Source organism: Camellia sinensis, chromosome 13, assembly GCF_055761805.1.
Source record: "Camellia sinensis isolate YWXY chromosome 13, ASM5576180v1, whole genome shotgun sequence".
Classification (NCBI taxonomy): Eukaryota; Viridiplantae; Streptophyta; class Magnoliopsida; order Ericales; family Theaceae; genus Camellia; species Camellia sinensis.
The window spans coordinates 111,845,539-111,868,703 of record NC_138973.1 but is presented as its reverse complement, the minus strand read 5'-3'; the positions used below and the strand labels follow the sequence as shown (position 1 = coordinate 111,868,703).

General features: G+C 35.0%; 1 protein-coding gene and 1 long non-coding RNA gene across 2 annotated transcripts; one reads left to right on the top strand and one right to left on the bottom strand.

Moving 5' to 3' along the window:
* The first annotated feature begins 3,156 nt into the window (after window positions 1–3,156).
* LOC114264134 (tudor domain protein (DUF1767)) lies at window positions 3,157–13,976 on the top strand. Its single transcript, XM_028204742.2, has 6 exons — window positions 3,157–3,599; window positions 4,374–4,541; window positions 10,950–11,193; window positions 11,777–11,959; window positions 12,881–13,149; window positions 13,577–13,976. The coding sequence occupies exons 1-6, from the start codon at window positions 3,339–3,341 to the stop codon at window positions 13,748–13,750; spliced, it is 1,299 nt and encodes a 432-aa protein (XP_028060543.2). The 5' UTR covers window positions 3,157–3,338; the 3' UTR covers window positions 13,751–13,976.
* On the bottom strand, window positions 3,189–4,203 carry LOC145806381 (uncharacterized). Its single transcript, XR_014349407.1, has 2 exons — window positions 3,323–4,203; window positions 3,189–3,267 (listed from the first exon to the last, which is right to left on the bottom strand). It is a non-coding gene; the product is annotated as an uncharacterized LOC145806381 (long non-coding RNA).
* Window positions 13,977–23,165: the final 9,189 nt, after the last annotated feature.

Below are 23,165 nucleotides of genomic sequence, written 5' to 3'. Positions count from 1 at the left end.
GTTACTCCACCGTAGCATGTATTCATACTATATGTGCTTGGCGACCGAGTAATGAGGTGAGAGAATGGATCCCTGCTTCCTCACCGTGTGAGTCTTACGTGTCATTATTGATATGACTTTCATTTATGTACCCTTTTGTGACTTTTGACTATGTCATAAGGTAAGGGGTTGATGTTCTGCTACTTTGGTATGTTGCCTGCGGTCATGCATGATTCGGCCTTAAGGGACATCACTGGGAAAGCGGTCAATCCTAAACTAAATGGCATGAGTGCAAAGGGAAGATCATCTAGTATTACACCACTGTTGTATATTCACTGCCGGCAACTCACATCGCTCTGTATGAGAGGCGAATTGAGTGTGAATATATTGCAAGAATTGAGAGGGTCAAACATGCTCTTTTTGAGGGATTAGAGATGTTTTTTGGACCGGTGTAATTATATGGGTCTGGGGTATATGAGACACTATTTCTTTTCTTTTTGGGTTGATGTCTCTATGCTGGCTCATTTTGAGTTTCTAGTATAGAGCTCCCACATGCAGGTGTTCTCAGCAGTCGCACGGTGCAGTGGCTAGTATGAGATTGTTTATTTTTGGGGAGATTGAGATTGAGACGTGGCAGTGTCATGCCAACTCATGTCCGAGTGGGAGATGTTAGAAATTGGGCGCCCATGTGGCATGACCCTTAGAACCTTTTGAACCTCATCCAAATGGGTTTTGAATTTGAATTCAAACCTATTTGGATGAGCCACTCAGGATATATATCTATCATATCATGATATGGATAGATGAAATAGATATCAAATATTATCTCATTTAATTAATGGATAAATGAGATAAATATAATATATATCTGATATATGGTTATGGGTAACCTAAGAGAGAAAAAACGTAGGTTTTGTTTTTCTACCCATAAACTGACTCTCTCCCAAGAAACAACGATCAAGTCAGTTGCACTGTGGTTTGTGTGGGTGATATTCACCATTGTAATATCACCCCACTGCTGGGATTGATTGATCTGATTCTGGAAGCACGTGATTTATCCACGAGGTTCTATCATCAAAAGGTACGATCTGATGATTTTATTCCGCTGCATGTTTTGTGTTTTTGATTTACAAACATGATTTGAGTATTTTTGTTATAGAAAAAATGTTTCAGTTCAAATACAATGATTATATTCTATAAAAATAAGTTAGGTGAAATATGAAATCAACAATGGTTTGATACACTATTTTCTTTCTTTTTCTTCTTCTTCAAATATTTTTATTTCTTATTTTTTATGTTACAGCTAGTTTCTGAAAATTTTCCACTAGGAAATTTTGTAAAATGATATAGATAAATAATAGTTGATGAAATTAGGTTTCTACTGTTTTTTTTCTCGTAATCATTATTTGGTATCATTTATGTGGTTGTTCTGTTGCATATAAACAAATGGGACAGTGAAGAACTTTGATCTCGTTGCGTTAGATTTTTTATTTAACTTGAAGAGAATGGAAGTTGCAGCAGAGAGGAAAATAGAGGAAGAAAGAAGAAGGGTTTTTTTTTTTTTTTAATTGATTTGTTTATTATTTAGGTATATTATAAATTATAATTTTATTTTGAAAGGTTATTTGTGAAAGAATATAAGATATATTGAAAATAAATTATATTTCTAAATAATTTAATAGAGAATACCAAATAAAAATTGACGTACTAAATGATTTGTTAACTGCAAATACAATCACCTCAAGTATAGCTACATAAATTACTAGGCAAATGGCTGTCCTTAACAAAATAATTAGAGGCATCTCTTCAGGGTATTTTGGTAAATTTACACCAATAAGGGTTTCAAACATACTCGTGAATACAGTTTTGTCTGGACGTGGCTAAATAAGCCTAATTTGTCTAGATGTGGCTAATTTAGCCCAAATTTTACTTCCCAAACGGTGCCTAGCTTGTCTCAACTTGAGTTACTCAATTTTGTTGGGCTTATTACAACGTCAAGAAGGGAAAATTATTGGTTGGTCAGGAGGCGTGGCCATACCTTTTATCAATTGTAATTTATTATATTTTTTTATATTTTTAATTATCCAATACAAATTCTTGAGCCTTATTCCTTCCATCAATCACAATACCTTTAGGTCATGTTTGATTCACAAGAGTAATAGTGAAGGTATTAATAATTCCATCAAATTATTGTGGTATTCACTATCCAACTGGATTAGTATGATAAATTATCCCCTTATCCATTGTTTGATTTGCATTTGATAAGAAAACATTTGAATGTAGGATTATAATTATATTTATCTTCTTTTCTAATCTTATCCTCTATCATTGTTTCTTTACAATCTTTACTTTATTAAAATTTCTTCATAAACATGATTTTGAAAAAAAAATTATAAATGAATAAATAAAAGCAAAATAAAAATACAAAATACAAAGTCCATGTTTGGTTTGTTTTTTAATTTTTTTTTTTTAAATATAAACTAATTTGATAAAATAAATATCAAAAAAAATTTTTAAATTTTTCAAAATTATTTTTAACCTTCTAAAATATAAAATTATAAAAAAATAATAAGTATTTTAATTTTTAGTCAAGGGTGAAAGAGTCTTTTTATTTTATTTCTTAGTTCAAGATATATAATCATATCCCCGCCTCATTACTAATAATCCTATAAATTTATTAGATTAATTATTCATTGAATTAATAATCTTAAAATAAAATTTTAAAATAAATATAAAATTATTAAACTCACGAATTAATAATTTCAGTTCGATACTCTAAGGGGTTGTTTGGGGTGTCCTAAATAAGTACACTTTTTGTCTTTTTGGACTAAAAAATTGAGGGAAAAAATATGGATGTTTGGGTTAATTTTTTGACTTTTTATGAAAAAATGTGTATTAAAAAATTGTATAAATTAGTGTGTAGGGAAAAATTAGGATTGAGAGTTGTGCAGCCGTAATTTTTGACTTTTGATAAATAGTGATAACTTTTTAACTTTTTTAGTAACTTTTTGACTTTTTAACTTTTTGGCAACTTGCCAAACTTAACCTAATTTTATCAATCAAACATCTCTTAAAGCACTACGTGACCACAGCTCAAGACGAACCAATAACTTCTCATCCAGAAAGCCCAAAATCATTATTGAAATACATTGCCAGAAAGCCCATAACATTTCAAGCATAAGAAAGCTTTTGGGCCCAAACCATAAACCACCAAATCAACTCTCTCTCTCTCTCTGTCTCTCTCTCTCACACACACACACACACACACACGGTTCAAAGATCGTACACCTGAAGGGCGCGCACACACACACACACACACGCACACGGTTCAAAGATCGTACACCTGAAGGGCGCTAACAATGGAGGCCTCGTCTTCTTCATTGGCTGCTTCGGAAGGTCTGATACGAACCCTAATAAGCAGAGGGTGGTGCTTCGGAGACCTGGAAAAGGTGAAAGCCCTCATCGTAGTTCAATGGGCTTTGTATGGAGAGGCATGTACCGTTGATTCGGTTGAATCAGAGCTCGCAAACATGGACTTGCGTGAAATCGGTGGCAAATCATTACCTGATCCTTCTGTCCTCCGCAAGGCTTCTCATTTCCAAGGCCCCAAAGTCCTTCAGGCAAGCAACCCTCTCTCTCTCTCTCTCTCTCTCTCTCTCTCTCTCTCTCTCTCTCTCTCAATTTTCATCTTAAAATCACTCTTTCACTTGGTTAAGGAGATGAAATTAGAATTGGAGTTATTTTATGCTGTTGTGTTGTTGGGTTTCTAACAAAAAGGGAAAATATGTGGTTGTATTAGGTCCAATTGAGTGGAATTGTGTGTGTGTGTGTTAAAACCCTAACAGCATGTTTGGAATGGTGGAATTTGATGGATTTGAAAATGGAATTTGGTATGAATGGAATTACGTGGGATTTGATTTGGTTGGATTTGAAAGTATTCAAAAAAAAAAAAAATGGCCATCTTGAAATTCAATGAAAAATGATGGGATTTCATGGGAATTGGAAAATCTTAAACATTGCAATTCTTTCATTTAACTTCCCTTTTTCATTAACTTTTTAATTGTGTGCAAATAAATTTTCTTTCCAATTTCTCATAAACCAAACAGAAAAAATGGTCCTTTTAGTTTCAATTAGTTCCAAACACACACACAATAAAAAAGAAGACATTTTCGTACAAATTCATTCCTTTCCCTTTCCATTTTAAAATCCCATTTCTAAGAAAAATTGGTTCCAAACACAGTGCAACTTTTTAAATACTTCCTGCCTTTTCTTGGTAACCAAACAGAGCATTGCTGGTTTACCAAAAATGAAAGTAAAAACCCCAACGCATTAATTATATTCTTCTGTTCTCACTTTCGCACTAACTAAATCCTCTGCCTCCCCTCTCTCCATAGATTTCCTCCACGAGGGACATATCTCGAAGCAGTATAGCTGATAATTCAGGAAATTCAAATAATCAGCGTCTTTTGAGATTGACTCTTACAGATGGGCATTCTGAGATCACTGCTATAGAGTACTTTCATATACCATCAATTTCTGATGATGTCATTCCTGGCACTAAGGTATTGTCATTCAAATTTTGAATTCTTGTGCTTTGCAAGTTCTAATGTGTTCATTTTGTTATCCATTTTGGTGCTAGTTAAGTATCTATATACATTTCTAGGTGATGGGAGCAATACACAAAACTAAATGGGTTTATAAATAAATTAACATGATTTGCTTGCTTACAATAAAATGCAGAGACAAACAGCAAAATAATGTGCTTCATCACATTATTGATCAAGTTCACTAGTGAAGATGGTCCCAAGAAATCCACTCCCCGGGGTTACTTCATAGAGTGGCAGAGCTTTTTTTTTTTTTAAAGAAAAAAAAAAAAATCTATTTATCAACATGGAAGTTATTCAATAAGTTTGTCTAAATATCTTTTGTGTTTATGATGATTCTGTACTTTTTAGGGTAAATTACCACTGACCTTCCTGGAAGTTTTCAATAATGACAGATACCTTTCCTCGGGTTTCTGAACTTGCAAAGACCTGCCTTGTTAGTGATGCCAAATAAACAGAGTTAGCGAAAGTTGCACTTTCATTTTTTCCCATCACATTGTTACCATCCAATGATGAAATTCAAATAAAAAAATAAATTCCTCTCTCTCTCTCTCTCTCTCTCTCTCAGTTTTACCCCCTTTTTTCGATAAATAGATATACCCATTTTCATTAGCTCTATTCTCTTTATCTGGCTCTCATAGTACAAGTGTTTTATCTCTCCAAGAAGTCAATTTGGTTTCTCACACAAAATGTGACATGAGTCCACGCCCATTGGCTTTGTGATGGTGGATGAACTTGCAGTTGTTTTCGAGCTTGAGGTTGGTGATGACAACCTTGAAAGGGTTTTCTTAAACCTCCTCCATGTGTCACCACACAACTCATCTTCCTCTCTCTGTCTAAGTTGGATGAGACATAGCAGCCCCTCGATAACCACTACCTCATGACCATCACCACAAATCATCACTGAAAGCCTATCATCTCCCCAATCTCTACCATGTACCACTACCTCTCGACTATCTCAATCAATGTTTTTTAGAGATTTCAATGATTGTTGTGGCTTTACCTCTGGAGATGACCCATGTTCATGATGCCTTTCATGTTTCGTTGTTGAGAAAGTCAATTCCATAGTGCGTATCATAGCCTATAAGACTTTACATGTACACGCGTATATGTCATATGTTTGAGGCTTTAGTGGCTATTCTAGGTCGTAGGAGCAGGTATTGAGGAACAAAACCATTATGTTAATTCTCTCTTCCAGATTTCTGATTAATGATAAAACATACAACTATATCAATACTATTATATAAAGCACACAACTGAGAAGGTTTTGAAGCTTTGTAGCATTTTCATTTTTCTAAACTACCTATATTGTTAATTGCTTCAGAAAATAACTACAAGCATTTATCAAATTCAATCCATTTTCTTCATTTATCAAATCATCAAACCCTTCTGATGTAAAATTGCAAATGCATTGTGTTTAGTATACAGATATCCCTAGGATTCTAAGAAAAGCTAAAAAAACTAAAGGCATATATAGTTTACACACATTGATACACACACACACACAGAATTTGAGAGTAAGTGTGAACAGTCGATTTGCCTGTGAGAATTGAAAATATACTCATGAACAAAGTCTAATTTTTTGACGCATTTGTGATTTGACAGAGAGAGATAAGTAAAGGGGGTTGGGATTGCTACCAAATCGGGATTAGGAATTTAGAAATGGGGGTAGCTTAACTTAATATCTATGTGGGTAATGTTCTAGAGCACTTAAATACCGTCAGTTTTGGTCTAATTCAGTATGCAGATATCAAAGACTGCTACCGACCTAGTAACCACCATTCTATAAAAACAACTAGGGCTGTACAAAAACCCGAATCACCCTCCCAAACCGACCAATCCGATCCGAAAAATCAAGAAATGGTCGGTTTTTGAGGAAGTAACGGTCGGCTGCAGGTAGGAGGAGTGAAAATTTTCAATTTTTCGGACGGGCGGCAGTTCAATAAGTGTACCAACCGACAAAAACTGATCCGATTGATAATAATTAAAAAATAATTTTGATATCTGTCATTGTTCTATTGCCTTTCTGTATTGCATCATTATTTGTAAGACTGTCATTATTACAAAAGCCATTACATATTCCAAAGATGTCTCTTCTTCTCCTGACTCTCTCTCTCTCTCTCTCTCTCATTTACATATTCCAAAGATGTCTTTCTCCTCTATCTCACAAGTATTTCTCTCTCTATCACATTTTTTATTTTTTTTATTTTTATTTTTTTTTCAGATATCCCCTCTTCTCTGTCTCTAATCTCCTTCCATCATTCTTGCCTCTCTACTCTAAAATTTGAAACATCATCACCTCCTCTCCCCTCGCGCTTCTAATATTTTGATTTTCGAAACCCATCCTCTAATTTGATGCCAAAGGGCCAAACCCTAAGTTGGGTTACTCTAGTGAGTTGATGATGAACAGCTTTCAATCCACTTGCAAAATGGATGAAGGCTTTGATTTCTTGTGAGTTTATTCCTTTCTGTTTCCCTTTATTGTTATTTTGTTCTTTGATTTCTTCTTCACAAATCATTCTTAGATCTTTCTTTTCTGTTTTTGTTTTTTGTTTGTGATCTTCTATGACCCGTGCAACTCGACCGAAACCACCGTCAAAACCGTATCTCATGAACGGTCGATTTCAAACAGTGCAGTGGTCGGAATTGGTTCATTGCAAGTGTAACCCGCCATGGTTGGGTTGGTTGATGGGTTGAGGGGGAAACCGAGATGACCCGACCCGTGTACAGCTCTAAAAACAACCTAAATGGTTTATCTTCTTGTGATCCACCTAATCAATTGTAAGAATATAAACTTAGAAATACAATACATACCTTTAAATTCTTCCTCAATTTTCCTTTGTTTCTTATTATTTTCTTCTTCTCTCTCTAGCTTCACTCACACTCACACACTCTAGCATGAGTTTTGTCATACACAAATGAAAACTTTGTTCTCTCCTTTTGTATTGTGACTAGTGGTTTGGAACATGCTGCACAACGACATTAACAATTTGATCATCATCTTGACTATTTTTCGTTTTGTTGGAATTAAAGTCGATGATGTCAATTATCACTATCAATCGCTTCTAGAATCACGATCATTTTATTATTTTATAGAATTCAATTTTATGATGTCAATTATCAACGCTAATAATTAGATTTAAATATAATTATACACTATTAATCTCTCTCTCTCAATTTGATTATTGCTATCAATTGCCTGCATCATCATTAATTCCTTTCATTTAGACTCAGTGATAGTAATTATCTATGTTGATTGTCTCCATCTTAATTTGGTCATTTTCATTATCACTGTCAATTGTTACTGTTAACCACCTTCATCATGTGCAATGTTTCATATTTTGGTAACTAGGTGAAATATTAAACCAATATATATTGACATATAAGATGATAATCATAACATTATTTTATTTTAATTTTTTTTTAAAATAATGATACAATGACCACATTTATATATCATGTTTTATTTACCATTTCATGTGTTAAAATTTCATTGGTTTAATGAGCCATATCACTCAGATCAATTATCAACCACTAATAACATATAAGATGGTCGACAAAACATGATAAATAAATATATATTCAAATAATGTTATAATGACCGTATTTATATATATCTTGTTTAATTTAGCATCTCATGTTATAAATTTCATTAGTTCAATGAGTTACATAACTCATATCAGTTGTCAATCCACTAGAAACACATAAAATGGTAAGTAAAACATGATAAATAAATATGATTATTTTGGAATTATTATTTTTGATACTATATAGTGTGTTGTCAAAAAGGCTACAAAAGAATATGGCATTGTGTTAAGTCGGTTGCCAAAAACTGTGGAGAAGACAAACCTTGGCAGCTTCTTTTCTTCCCGTAAAGAAGTAAAAAAAGATAAAGGAAGGGTCAAATTGTAATAACAAAATTATTTATCAAAAAAAAATTGTAATAACAAAATGAGAGGCAGATGTTTGCACCCTTGCTGTTTTTATTATAGGTAATCGATTTGTTTTATTTGTATATAATGTATTGTCTTAGTTTTATACTATATAGAATTGAGGTGTCATGCACCTTGGTTGTAGTGATTAGGCAAGTGTTTGTTGTAACATCTTTGTGTAACTTCAGAATTTCTTGCCCAATATGCACAATAAACAGCAAAACTCATTTGTAATAAACATCCAAGTTGCTAATTTGCCATTCAATGAACTTGAAAGGAAATCATTTCATGTCTATGTGTTTTGCTCATTATGGCTGCAATCATTGTATACATCATATATAATATAAGTATAGTTGTGCCTTTAAATTGGCACACTTTAAACACTTACCATTTTTCAACATAAAGAATTGACGTATGTCCCTTTTCCTCCAACCCTTCCCTTCTCTTGGACTCTTCTCTTCTTTCATCCCTCTTTCATGTCTTTTTGTTTCAAAACCTTACAAATTTCCTCCCTTCATTTTTGCATTTATTCTTATTTTGATGGAGAGCTAGACATGTGAGTGGAAAAGATGAAGGAAACTTATGTTAAATATGTACAGCCTATTTTGTTTATTTTCTATTTTTGTTATCTAAGATTGAGGGTTTTTTTTTTTTTTTTTCTTTTTCTTTCTTTTTTTTTATATATTTATTTATTGAAGTGATTGATTATTAATTGATGAGCTTGTGTTTATGATTTTTGACGAGTTTCTTTTTGGAGGACATCAAACGAATTTGTTTAAACGAATTATTGGACTTTACAGAGACATACGCACACACATATACATATAATGTACACATGTATGTTTGAGGTTTGTACAGTTTGAGACTTCACATTTTAATCAATTGAGATGCCATTCTGGTTACATGTGGATTATGGAATCAGACATTGAAACTTTATTTTATTTATTTATTTTTTTGAAACATTTCGTACAAGAGTAGTTAATTGTAAAATAATTATTATTATAATTATTTACCATAGCCTTGTATTACTCACATCATTAATTCATTGTATTGTTGATTGAAAACTCATTTTGCTGAATATGGTACAAAGATGCACACGAGAATCAAGATACATGTCAAATATATCTTCCTGACGTAGTTTTTTTTTTTTTTTTTTTTCCTTTGAAATACAGTCCAAATAAATTTGCAGCTTTGATAAAATTTTATATAAATCCCCATGTTAATTTGTTACATTGCCTTCCTACATAGGAATGGCAACGGGGCGGGGCCGAGGATTGCCCTCCCCGTCCCTGATCCCCGAAAGTATGGAAGTCTCCGTCCCCGACCCCGATCCCCAACGGGGAACCCCTCACTCCCCCCACCCCTGTCCCCTAATGGGGATCGGGTTTTCCCGACCCCGAAAAATCCCCGACGGTGACAGAGTTACAGAGCTGATTGAGTCGTCGTCATCACACACACACACACACATCTAAGATCATCTGAGTCGTCATTATCATCATCATCATCTCACTCTCTCTCTCTCACACACACACAAACACACACATCTGTAGATCTGAGATCTGAGTCGCCATCATCATCATCATCATCATCATCACACACACATAGAGACACACGGGGAGAGAAGAGAGGTCTTGATCGTTGACGGGCGGCGAGCTTAAGAGAGAAGATGGAGACTTTGGTTGCGGTGGAGTGACGAGCGGCGGAGCTGTCAAAGCTCTGTTGCAACGAGCTTGAGAACAAGCGGCGAAGTGTGACCATGGCGGCGGAGAGACGAGAGACAAAGCGGCGGAGAAAGAGAGGATCTGAGATAAGAGAGAGAGATCTGAAATGAGAGAGATAAGAGGTGTGTTTTGGTTTTCGGATTGTTAGATGAGAGAGAGAGAGAGAGAGAGAGATGAGTATATATTATAATTTTTAGATATAATTAGATGAGTATATTATATTAGATCTGAAATGAGAGAGAGAGAGAGGGAGGCGGGGAGAAACGGGATGGGGAACGGGGCCAGGGTGGAACAACTTATCACCGTCCCCGGCCCGAAAATGATCGGGGATTTTTTTTGAATTCTGTCCCTGGTCCCTATCGGGTCGGGTTTAAATTGCCATCTCTATTCCTACAATTTGCAACTTAAAATTTTAAATTAATGTATACCTTCCAAGATAACAAATTAACTTACACTTCTAATTTGCATAAATTCTAAGACTTAATACATTCATAAAATTGTTAAGAGCACCACCTTCACATTGCGTCTCTTTGAACGCTACACATTGTTAAAATTCAGTTTTACATTAAAAAAAAAAAAAAATTCAAAAAAAACTGGTGATGTTGGCAATCATAAAGGTCATTTCATTTTCTGAACCAGTTTCTAGAGTCTTCATAGCTTGTCCATATTATGTTTGTGCTTTTCAATGAAATGACATACATTTAAATTGGCAGGTTCGTTTGGAAAATAAGGCTGCAGTACGTGGTGGTATTGTGTGTTTGAATCCTAGAGTGATGACTGTATTAGGTGGTGTGGTTCAGTCACTGTATGAAGAATGGCAGATGAACCAAAAATATTCAGGTTTCTCCCGTTCATCCTTAAGAATATCAAAGGAAAGTGACAATGGTGGTCCTCCACCATTTGAGAAGTTGCAAATTGGTGCACTTTCACGTCAACGGCCTCAAGGAAGATCTTCTCGTTAGTATTACAAACCCTTTCTTTTTTCTAGTTTTTTTCTCTGCATTTTTTTCCCTACTTTTCCCCACCACTGGTCCACATGGGGTTTGGGGTTCATTTTCATTTAAGTTATGCACTGTTTTGATATGGCATTTCAATGCTTCTTCTATTACTATGAGGGATCTTTTAAAGGAAACATTTGGTAACTTGTATATTATGATGTACTGTAGACACATCTAGAATTACTATTTAGATGCAGAAGTGTAGTGTTAGTTCAAACATTGAAAGCATTAATTGTTTAAGGTGGTGGATTGTTCTTCAACCAGGAGATTGGTTTCAAAGAATTGGAACTAATGACATTTACATCTGTGCAAAGTAAGATAGGCAGCTAGCTGAAATTAGGAAGGATTATAGAGACTTGACATTTTCTTAAGAACATATTTGGCTGTGTTCGGTCGGTTTTAAACAAATGTCGTAATTTATTCTTCCTCTTGAATCAATGTCCTTGTGGAGATCTTTCTATTATATCTATTGTTAACAAACTACAGAAAAATAAAAAAGTAATTTGCTTTGCAAGTCTTTAAGAAAAGATGATGAAATGCAGAGTATTCTGGGTCAACCTCCAAAAGTTCCAGGCCTACTGTTCTGGCAAAAGACGGAAGTTCTGAATCTAGGCTCCATAACTTTGATTCAAAGGCAGGTGGCGTGGATAACAATGTAAAATCAGCTTCTAGCACTGAAAGAACTGAAGAAAAGCCAGGTAGCTCTGAAGAAAGACCAAAAGAAGGTGTGATTTCATATCTATTTGTAGCGCAGTAAGAAATTCTAGTATTGCATATTGATCATTACTTCTTGTGGTTGATAAACCGGATAGACATTTGGCAACGGCTATTTTTTTGGCTTTTTGGGTTAAAATTTACAAAAAGACAAAATATGCTAAAATAGACAATAAGACAAAATGTCACATCAAACTTATAATTATTTCACTTTTTCTCTCACAAACATCATATCCAACTACAAAAAAATCCAACTATCGTTTCAAACATAAAAATTTTAGCCTACTAAAATAGCCAAAAGCTAAAATAGCCAACTAAAATAGCAACTTTCCAAGCACCCACTATAAGGGGTTAAAATAGTGAATCAAATGCATGAATTTTAACTACTGTAAATATTGTTGTCGAATCGCGAATTGAATTGTGAATCATTTTGCTAAAATAGTAAATCGTGAATCATAAGATTCATTTTTTTTAATATAATACATAATTTTATATATCTATATACATATAAAAATCTACCTAGTGTGTTTAAAATGATGTAAATATCAATATAGCTAAATTTTATATATGTATATACATATAACATCATGTATATCAATATATTTAACTGATCTCTTCTTTATATCTTGCTAGTTTAGCGAAAACGACCTCATTTCATGCATAAAGTAAGCAAAAACAAAAATAGAACTGAATCGTAACGAATTGTAGTGAATTGCAAATTGAATCGTACAATTCACTCAATTTATGTTTCAATAGCATGATTCCAATCATTTTTTGTTGAAAATTGTATCAAATAGTATGAATCGAATCGTGAATCGTACAATTCTAACAACCATGACTGTAAATCCTTACTGCAGTTTGTTTAAATTGAAGTTCTCTTTATTGTAAGTTTTTTACAATTACACTGATGTAGATATTTTTATCTCTGACAGTGGTTGAATCTGTACCCATTCAAAATCAAGCGGCTGCACAAAAGCTCCTACAGAGAATGAATCAGCCAAACCGGGATGATCGTCATTCTAGAGGTCAAAGACATAGAGGAAAGGGGAAAGAGGAAGACACGCCAGTTTTCACTTTAGATGAGTGGGAAAGGAGAAAAGCAGGGGGAAATCCTTTAATGAGAGCTGAACTTCCCAATGTTAACCAAGATGAGGATCTTGCATGGCAACTTCAAAGCCAATTCGATTTGGAAGACCTTCCTGTTAGCATCCTCACATGTTGCTGTGTTAATTTTACTACCACCATTATCATATTGCTACTAATACTAGGATTAATATTATCACTTCTATTATTAATTTATGCATATATATCTTGTAAGACTTTTATTATATTATATCCGTACTATTATTAGTACCATTCTATAAACTTCTTAAATGGTTAACAATAAAATCAGACTAGTAGATTGATTAGGTCTCATTTATAGTTGTACATGGTAAATAATTAGGATGATTTTGTAGTAAGCAACCACTTTGTCTTTTTTGAACTGGTTCTTTCTTCCTCACTTTTCTTTCGCTTTCATTTGTCTTTCATTTCCTGAAAAAAGTCCCTTAGGGTTTTCATAATTGTCATACCCATGTTCATCATAACAGTTTTTGCCATCTTTGATTCATGATATTTTGCTTGTTCAGATACAAAGAGGCCCTAATGACTCGGAGGCAGAGAACTTGAAAATGAGCATGTTCAATTTTCAAAGAGGTGATGCTGACGACCAAGATAGAGCAGGATTCAGAGGGAGGGGAAGGGGAAGGGGAAGGGGAAGAGCTAGAGGAAGAGGAAGAGGAAGAGGGAGGGCGAGAGGTTGATTCGGTTGAATGTTTACGTCTTATTTTTTGTTGTGCAGGTAATTCTTTGTGGTCTGTATGCATTTAACCAAGCGTTAATTTGAGCTTCAAAGTTGCTATGCATCAGAGAAATTTATGTTTGGTTAATTGCATTTGTTTTTGTTGCTTTGCTCAACAGTTCCCTTGTTCTTGTGGAAGGCTTGATTGTCCATTAAAATGGGAAAACAGAAAAAATAGTTTTGTAGTCTGGATTTGCTTTTGATTCTTTGTCATCATAGGTACATATTTACTTTGATTATATGTTGAAACATTTATGCTTCTAGCTTGTTAAAACTCGTCTTAATAGTTTTGGGGTGCTATTATACTTTGCACCAAATCTCGCTTTGGTCCCTATACATGAAATCGTGAAAGCCAACCCTTTTACGCTTCTGGTCAAATCTCACTTTGATCCTTACACATGAAATCGTGATAGTTAATCCTTGCACTTATGAAATCATGACGATTAATTCTCTACACTTCTAGTCAAGTGTCAATGTCTCCCTTTTGTTAGTCCATCATATAAGTCTTTAACAAAAATCAGTAATGTGAAAAGCATATGACTATAAAATGATGGCAAAAGAGAAAAATCACCCAAATTTTTCATTTATACACATTTCGTCCAAAAATTTACATCAAATTTTAATTATATTTAGTTAAAACAAAACATAAATTGTGAATAATTAAGAAGATAAAATAGGGTTTTTCAAAAATTGGAATAATGAAATTTTGTTTTTCACAGTAACAGAGTCCTCGATTTCTCTGTTTTTTTTTTCTTTTTTTTTATTATTTCAAAAGCTCAACTTTCTTACCTCTTCGTCTCAATTTTCAGCATATGAACACACACACACAAACATATTGTATTATATATCTCTCACACGCTTATCATGTGGGACAAAATATATATTGGTGGAAAATGAAAATGATTTTTCTCTCTTGCCCTCATTTTGGAGTCACATATTTGTTGCATGACTGAATTCTGTTAAAAACTTAAATAATGGAGTAACAGAAGGGGTAAATTGACACTTGATCATAAGTGCAGGGATTAACTATCACGATTTTATATGTAAGAACCAAAGTGAGATTTGGTGCAAAATGTAAGGGTGCAAAGTGTAATTCACTCTAGTTTCGGCATTGATCAAGTTTTTTTATTTATTTTTTTTTTTTTTAAACTTTGTCGAGATTAAAGGCTCTAATGAGAGCATAGAAATCGGATTCAAAGATAATATTGTTGCAGAGCTTCACAGGCATATACGGGGAGAAGAATCGTCCATGGACAGCCTTCAACCATCAACTTCTATAGAGGTGTGATGTTGGATAAATTACAAATACATCTCTTAAAGTTTATTTAAAGTACAGATTATTTTTTGTGATTTGAAAAATTACAAATATTTTTTTGTCAGAATTTTTTATTTATCTGAATTAATTAAAAAAATAAAATTCATAATTATTCTCCTATATAACAATAAAATGATCTAAATTATTAATTGGAGCATATGTCTAGCATCATTAAAAATTATTAGAAACTTTATGGGGTGGAATGTAATTTTCAAGACTACAGGAGTGATTCATATTATAATCAAATTTCAAGGAGCGTATTTGTAATTTACCTTTTTGGATACTATTCTGACACTTTGTGGAGATTTAAAGGACACTTCTGTCTTCCGAACACGATCTATGTGATAAATATATCTGTAGTGACATTTTTACATTTTTCCGAATGCAACTTAGTGCACTCTAAATGTGTTTTGAGATTCTTTCTGTTGTACTTAAAAATAAAAACAAAAAAATGTGTTTTGAGACATTTATAAGATTAATTAACACATCATGTGTATTTTAATATTTTCTAACTATTTTGTAATTTTTATAATATAATTGTTATATAAATAATATCTTAATATTTAAGTTATGTCATATATAATTTTTAAATTATGACATAACTTAAATATTAATTAGTGTTATGTTATGTTGTGTTTTTTTTTTTTTTAATAAATTATTCACATACTTTATATATAATAAATTTAATTTAAAAAAAAATAACCTGTCTTAAGCATATTGTGTCTTTGTATTTTTTAAAAATCACTTGGACCGTGTGTGTGTGTGTGTGTGTTTGTGTTTGTGTTTGTGCTACTTAGACCATGAGTAAATAACATTTCCTATAGCAATGCATGTTGATATATATATATATATATATATGATGCATGTACATAAATTCATATATTTTACTAGGGGTGCTCATGAGTTGGGTTCGGCCAGGTTGCATGTCAGTGGCTACTCATGTTACGAAATCAATCAAGCAGGTTAGTGGATTGGCAGATATATGTGAATTGAATCGGATTGGTAAAATTAAACAAATCTGAATATTATAGGTAAAAAAAAAATTTAAGATTGCGTTTGGTAGAGTGTCGGAATTAAAAATCTAAGGCACCCCCATGAGTGTTGAAATTAAACAAATCTGAATTATGTTTGGTTCTAAATATGATTTGAGAATAAAGTTGTATTTTGAGTTTGTGAGTTTTGAAATTATGATTTAAGTATGGAAAATTTGTTTGGTGAATTAGTTTTGAAAAGAGTTTTAAATTGAGTGAAAAAAGTTTGATGTGACATGTGATATTTAATACAAAAATTTACAATTCATAACCAAAAACACAACTCAAAATCTCATAAAAAAATTTTAAAAATTCTGAAATTTTTTTATTTAAAATATAAATAATAACATGTGTCAATTGTAAAAAAAAATATATGTATATATATGCACTGTTCCGGTCAACCGGTCAAATGTCCAGGAGGACGACCGGCCTAACGTTCGGAGGACGACTTGTTAGCCTAAATTTTCCCGCCTGGGACAGAGTTTTCAAAAGTGTGTGTGGAATTAATTTTTGAAAACTCCAAACAAATAACACACTCAAAACATAGGGTGGAAATATGTTTGGAGAATACAATCAAACAACTTAGGTAGTGTTTGGTAGAGTTTTCTAAATATGATTTGAGAATAGGAGTTGTAATTTGAGTTTGTGAGTTTTGAAATTATTATTTGAGTGTGGAAAATTTGTTTAATGAATGAGTTTTGAAAAGAGTTTTGAATTTGGTGAGGAATTTTTGATGTGATATATGATATTTGATACAAAAACTTACAATTCATAACCAAATATACAACTCAAAATTTTATTAAAACTCATAAAAAAAATTTAAAAAATCTTAAAATATTTTTTGTTGAATATATAAAAATTAATGTGTCAATTGGCCACAAAAAAAAATTGCACTGTTCCAGTCAATCGACTGGTCAATCTGTCGGACGACCGGTGAGACGTCTAGTGGGACGACCGGTTAATCCAAATTTTTCTGCCTTTGACTGAGTTTTCAAAAGTGAGCATGGAATTGATTTTTAAAAACTGCAAACAAACACCACGTGAGAACCAATGACTGAAACTAAAATTTCAAAGCTCTACCAAATAAAACAGTAAATTTCCGCTAAACAAATCTTATTTTTCCTTTTAAGTTTTAATATTTTATTTATTAAACAAATAAGTAATATAATATATATCAATATTTATAAAGTAATTCCATATGGTTAGGTTGGGGTGAGCCGGGTTGAGCAGGTTGATTGAATACTTACATGCTTTTGTCCAGCCCTATTTTCTACCTAAACGCTTTTGTTCTCACTTGTTTTGCAAGAAGTTGGTTTCAATCATTTAACTAATACTAGTCAAATTTGTGAAACTTAGGCTCCATGTGTTTTGTGTAAAATAATTTACCACGAAAATAATTTTTATATAAAATATTTTATATTTTGTAATATTTGGTTGAAACTCCGTACATATTTTCAAACAATAACATTTTTCTGCACTTCATCATTTGTTCCACTGTCCCACCCACTCTATCCACATCTAACAGAACTCATACATTAGTTATTTTTCAGCCACTTGATACAAATATTTACATAAATTTCCATTATATGCTACACTTGAACATAGCATATTGTTCTGTTAGTGCTAAAATTTGCAGTGTGACCTGTCGATAGAGATGCTAACGTAGCATAACAGAGATGATGATGATGATGATGTGACTTGGATTGATCAAATGAAGGCTAGTGAATGTGGCTGTTTGGGAAGTGAAATTTTTTATAAGTTTTTTTAGTTATAAAATATTATTGGAGAAAAAAAATTTTGTGTTTGGGAAGATAGTTGGAATTTTTTGTGGTTGGATGTGATATTTATGAAAGAAAAAGTGAAATGATTATGGGATTTGATGTGATACTTTGTTTGGATTTTTTTTTTTTTTATTTTGGAACCAATTTATTTTGTAGTGAAAAAAAAACAAAAAATAAAAATAAAAAAACTGAGTTCCAGCCATTATAAACTGTGTGTGTTGATTTTCGACCACACTGCCAGTCAAGCACTCAGCTGGAGAACACTGGCAGAATAGATTATACCCAAACAACCTGTCACAAAAAGAAGAGATTCCGACAGTGGTTCGTCCACCCGGGAGCACTCCAACGATCAAGTCAGTTATCTCTCAAAGATAGTAAAAGTGCTTAACTCACTATTCAGAACATAAAAAGCATACCTTAGACCCATGGGGGTGCCTCCCTTTTATAGCCAACACAATCCTAGTCCCAATAGAAACCTAGCTTCAATGGACTTTGGATTACTGCTAATCTTGGACTCCCAGTAGGATTGGGGTAAACTCTCTAAGAGTCTTATCTTTATCCAAACTGAAGTCTTCTCTCATTCTACGACTCTTGTCCCTTATCCGCTTATCCCGGATTCCGGTATCTTCGTAGATAACCCCGGCCTAGCCGAGATCACCTCGGCTGACACTTAGGTGCCACCTCAACCACATGTTTGTCATTCAAAAATTATGTCCCCACAACTGGCCCCTAGGTTCTATTACCTCGACATCCTGAAGTGATGGAACCTATATAATTTATTCCACTTAGCACGTTGGCTAAGCTCGCTTTATCCTTCATTACCGAAGTCATCATTCGTCAGCTCTAAATGACCAAGTCCTGTTGTCTGCTTTCATCAATACTTTGGAACCAACAACCAAGTTCGTTCAAGTTTCTCAACCGAATCGTCCTCCTAGCCGAGGTATTCGTTTCATTAAATCAAGCACTCCAAGAGTTCCAGCACGCGTACAAGCTGTTACGCACAGTATTTCAACCGTTTCAGCCACACATCTTTCCCTCACTGGACCGTACCTGACACGCGCCATTAAGTCGCACTGCTCGTGCGTGCGCCGTCTAACAAGCACGTCGCGCTAGGCACATTGATTGCAATTTTGCCACCATTTCATGATTTTGATCAAAATCACTTCTCTTTCTCCATCTTTTCACTTTTGTATCTTCGTCTTCGTGCAAGCTTTCTCTCTCTTACTTTCTCAAATCCTCCATTGCTTCAAGCTCTAAAGCTTTACAACCACTCATGTTCTTCTCCTTCGACGAAACTTTTTGCTGGTCTATTCCGATTGCTACCATCAGCTGACTCCGGCGTACTCAACATTGGCAAAGACCGCCGAAGCCCAGGCTAAGCTCATTGCTACCTTGGCCACAAAGGAGGCCGAGATTAAGGCAGAGGACGAGAAGGCGTATGCCGAGGGGGCAGTTGACATCAAAGAAGATTACAAGAAGCAAGTGAAGCAGGCATATAACAAGGGTTTCAACCTTGGTTGGATAGTTCAGTTATTCCCCCCAACTTCAAGCCAATACGAGGACGATGCTGAGTCCGAGAAGGAAGCTAAGGACAAAGAGACCAAAAAGGCTAAGGCTGCTGGGACCAAGTCCCAAACTCTGAATGAACAAGTCCTAGACTTGACTCAGGATGAGAAGGATGAGGTCTCGAAGGATGCCTCCTCCCAGAAGACAAACTCCGAGGTGTTAATTACCGAGAAGAGCCTCGATCAAACTCTACAGGAGATCGATGCTAAGCTCGAGGCTTAGAAGGCTGCCGAGAAGTCTTCCTAACTGTCTTCTAGGGCAGAGACACAGTTCGCCGCTGACGCCAAGTAGTCTATTTCGATGTTTCTCTCTGTACCTTTTACTTTTTTCTTACTTTTGTATGATTTTATATTTAGAATAATTTGCATGTCTTCAAAATACACCTTAACTGTGCAATCTCCTTGGGGTGTAACACCTTGGTTGTACTCACTAATCGATTTATCTCAGTCTCGACTTAACACTTGAAAACATTGTAAAAAATATTTTCACAAGTGCTATACAAAACCTGTCACTTTACTTTTACTTAACAAGACTTCTACCTTCAAATATTTTTCAAGTCTTAGCAATATGATAATCTCGGCAAGTATATGAGTACTTCTTTCAAAACAACCTTAGTTTAACTTGTAAACTTTTCTCAAAATTTCAACAAGTGTTTAAACCAATCTTCCTTTAATCAAAACCTCGGCATAACTTCAACTTGTAAATTTTTCTCAAATTTTCAACAAGTGTTAAATATGACCTCAATTTAACTTCAACTTATAAATTTTTCTTAAAATTTCAACAAGTGTTAAACATGACCTCGGTTTAACTTCAACTTATAAATTTTTCTTTAAATTTCAACAAGTGTCTAAATCAATCTTAGCTTGTGAAATCCCAACTCCCAAGCATCATTCTTCAGCCTTCTGCCCCCTAATGTGAACTTAAGTTCCACTTGGATTCTCATTAAGCATGTGACTTTGACCTTGTCACCGAGGTCTGATTCAAACAAAGACTGGCCGAGGTTACCAACCTTAGTCTCTTTGTTAATCTGACTAACATGTACTTAGTTCCAATCTGTGTTTGGCTCTGCCGATATGGCAAGTCTAAGTTAATCCAACTTAGTTCAACTCTATTATATGCAAGTATAATTCAATTCTGTCATATAATAAGTCTAAGTTATTCGTCATGTTTCAATCAAAAACATCGCCAACTTAGTTCAACTCTATTATATGCAAGTAAAAACTCTGCCATATAATAAGTCTAAGCTATTCGTCATGTTTCAACCATAAACATCGCCAACTTAGTTCAACTCTATTATATGCAAGTATAATTTAACTCTGCCATATAATAAGTCTAAGTTATTCGTTATGTTTCAACCAGAAACATTACCAACTTAGTTCAACTCTATTATATGCAAGTATAATTCAACTCTGCCATATAATATGCTTGTTGAATCCATTGTTACCTCGGCTTCGCTTCGGCGAACCGTTTCTCTTTTCTTGTTCGGACGCCTTTGTCCCCAGCGTATCTTCCTCGACTCTAGCATATTTCTCAATTCTGGCCATGAGTTCCTTCATACTTTTTGGCAAGGTCTTTGCTAATGACTTTCGAAGCATACAATCATCCTTCAGGCCGCTCTTGAAAGACATGACCGCCACCTCTTGGTTGCACCCTGGTATTCGGTTGAACACCTCATAATACCTCTTGGCATAGGCCCTAAGGCTTTCATCCTCACTAATTCTCAGAGCCATCAGGGAGTCCACCCTCAACAGCTGTAGTTTGTTTGTCACAAACCTGGCCACAAACATCTCGGCCAAGCCCTCCTAAGTTTTCATAATTCCTTTCGGTGACTCATGAAACCAATTTGACGCAATTTTCCCAAAGGATGAGGGGAACACCTTGCAAAACAACGGCTCGTTCCCGGTATATAGCGCCATCGAGTTCAGGTACAAGCCGACGTGAAAGTTGGGGTTCAACTTACCGTCGTATATCTAGAATCTCGGCATATAGAATCTCTTCGGCGCTTTGAATTTGTCCAATTCTACCGAGAATGATGTTCTCGGCTTGACTGAGGAAGTTACCTCGGCGTCCTGTCGCTTTCTCTGGAGGTAATCCCTTAGATCCTCCTTGGTCCGTCTAGGAGCTCGGCTATCTCCTGACTCCAGCCTTTTTGGTGCACTGCTTCCAGTGTCATTGTGAGTCCTTTTAGACTTCCCTCCATTGGTCGTGTCGAAACGGAGTTCCTTCCCTTGAACATCCCGATGTTCTTTGGTGCAGTCTTCTTCGGTTCGACATGTCCTCTGGGATTCTCCTTTCCTTGATTCTCCATGTCCGGCCTCCCGTGAAGGCCGGTGAGAATGTCCCTTGGTCCCGTCTTGCTGAGGGACTGCAGGAATCGTTTTCTGCCCCCCTTTCTGGGCACCTTTCCTGGCCGCTGGAATCGGCGTATCTTGTAACGAGAACGGTGGCTGCATAACGTTATTCTGCATCATGAAATTGGCAACCGTTTGCAGGTCCGCCAATTTGTTCGCCATTCCCTTCACTTCGCTGTCCCTCTGCAGGCATCTTTCTTTTCATACTTGGAGGTCATCCTCGTTATAATATCCACTTCGGTCTGATTTCTTTGGCACGTCGCCCTTCTGGGCGACGTCCTTTTCTCCGTGATTCTTATCACGAGTCTCTTCGTTGCAGTTGTCTTCTTCGACGTCAAGGTTAATATGTTTTCCACTCCCAGTAGGGATATCGTCCCCAACCTTCTCTTTCTGTCCGTCGTTGGTCATCTATTCTCCTTTCGTTCCCACAGACGACGCCAAATTGAGTGTATTGATTTCCGACCACACTACCAGTCAAGCACTCAGCTAGAGAACAGAGGCAGAATAGATTAAACCCAAACAACCTGTCACAGAAAGAAGAGATTCCGACGGTGATTCGTCCACCCGGGGGCACTCCGGCGATCAAGTTAATTATCTCTCAAAGATAGCAAAAGTGCTTAACTCACTATTCAGAACATAAAAAGCATACCTTAGACCCATAGGGGTGCCTTCCTTTTATAGCCAACACAATCCTAGTCCCAATAGAAGACTAGCTTCAATGAATTTTGGATTATTGCTAAGCTTAGACTCCCAGTAGGATTGGGATAAACTCTTTAAGAGTCTTATCTTTATCCAAACCGAAATCTTCTTTCATTCTACGGCTCTTGTCTCTTATCTGCTTATCTGGGATTCCGGTATCTTCGTAGATTACCCCGGCCTAGTCGAGATCACCTTGACGTTATGATCAGGACACGTGGCACCTCAACTGATACTTCAGTATCACCTCAATCACGTGTTTATCATTCAAAAATTATATCCTCACATAAACAAATGCATCCGGAATTGAGGTTCAATAAAGTCAAGAGCACCTGACTTGTGAAGCAGTTCTTAGCGTCAAGGGATTATGGTTGAGTGGAACTGAAATCAAAGAAAGCACGGAGCAAGTAAAAAGTTGACACATGTGACTGTAATGGATAGTGGCCAAGCAGTATAAAAGTTGGGATTTCGAAGAACAAAGAACATTCAACCGCATCTTCCTTTTAAATTTTCTTTATTTATTGTCTCCAAAAAAAAGTACTTGGACCATTCAAGACAAAGAACTCAACCAAAAAATTTGACTTTTAGCCTATTGCGTGAAACTTTGGTAATGTCCGTCGATTATTCCCTTTCGATT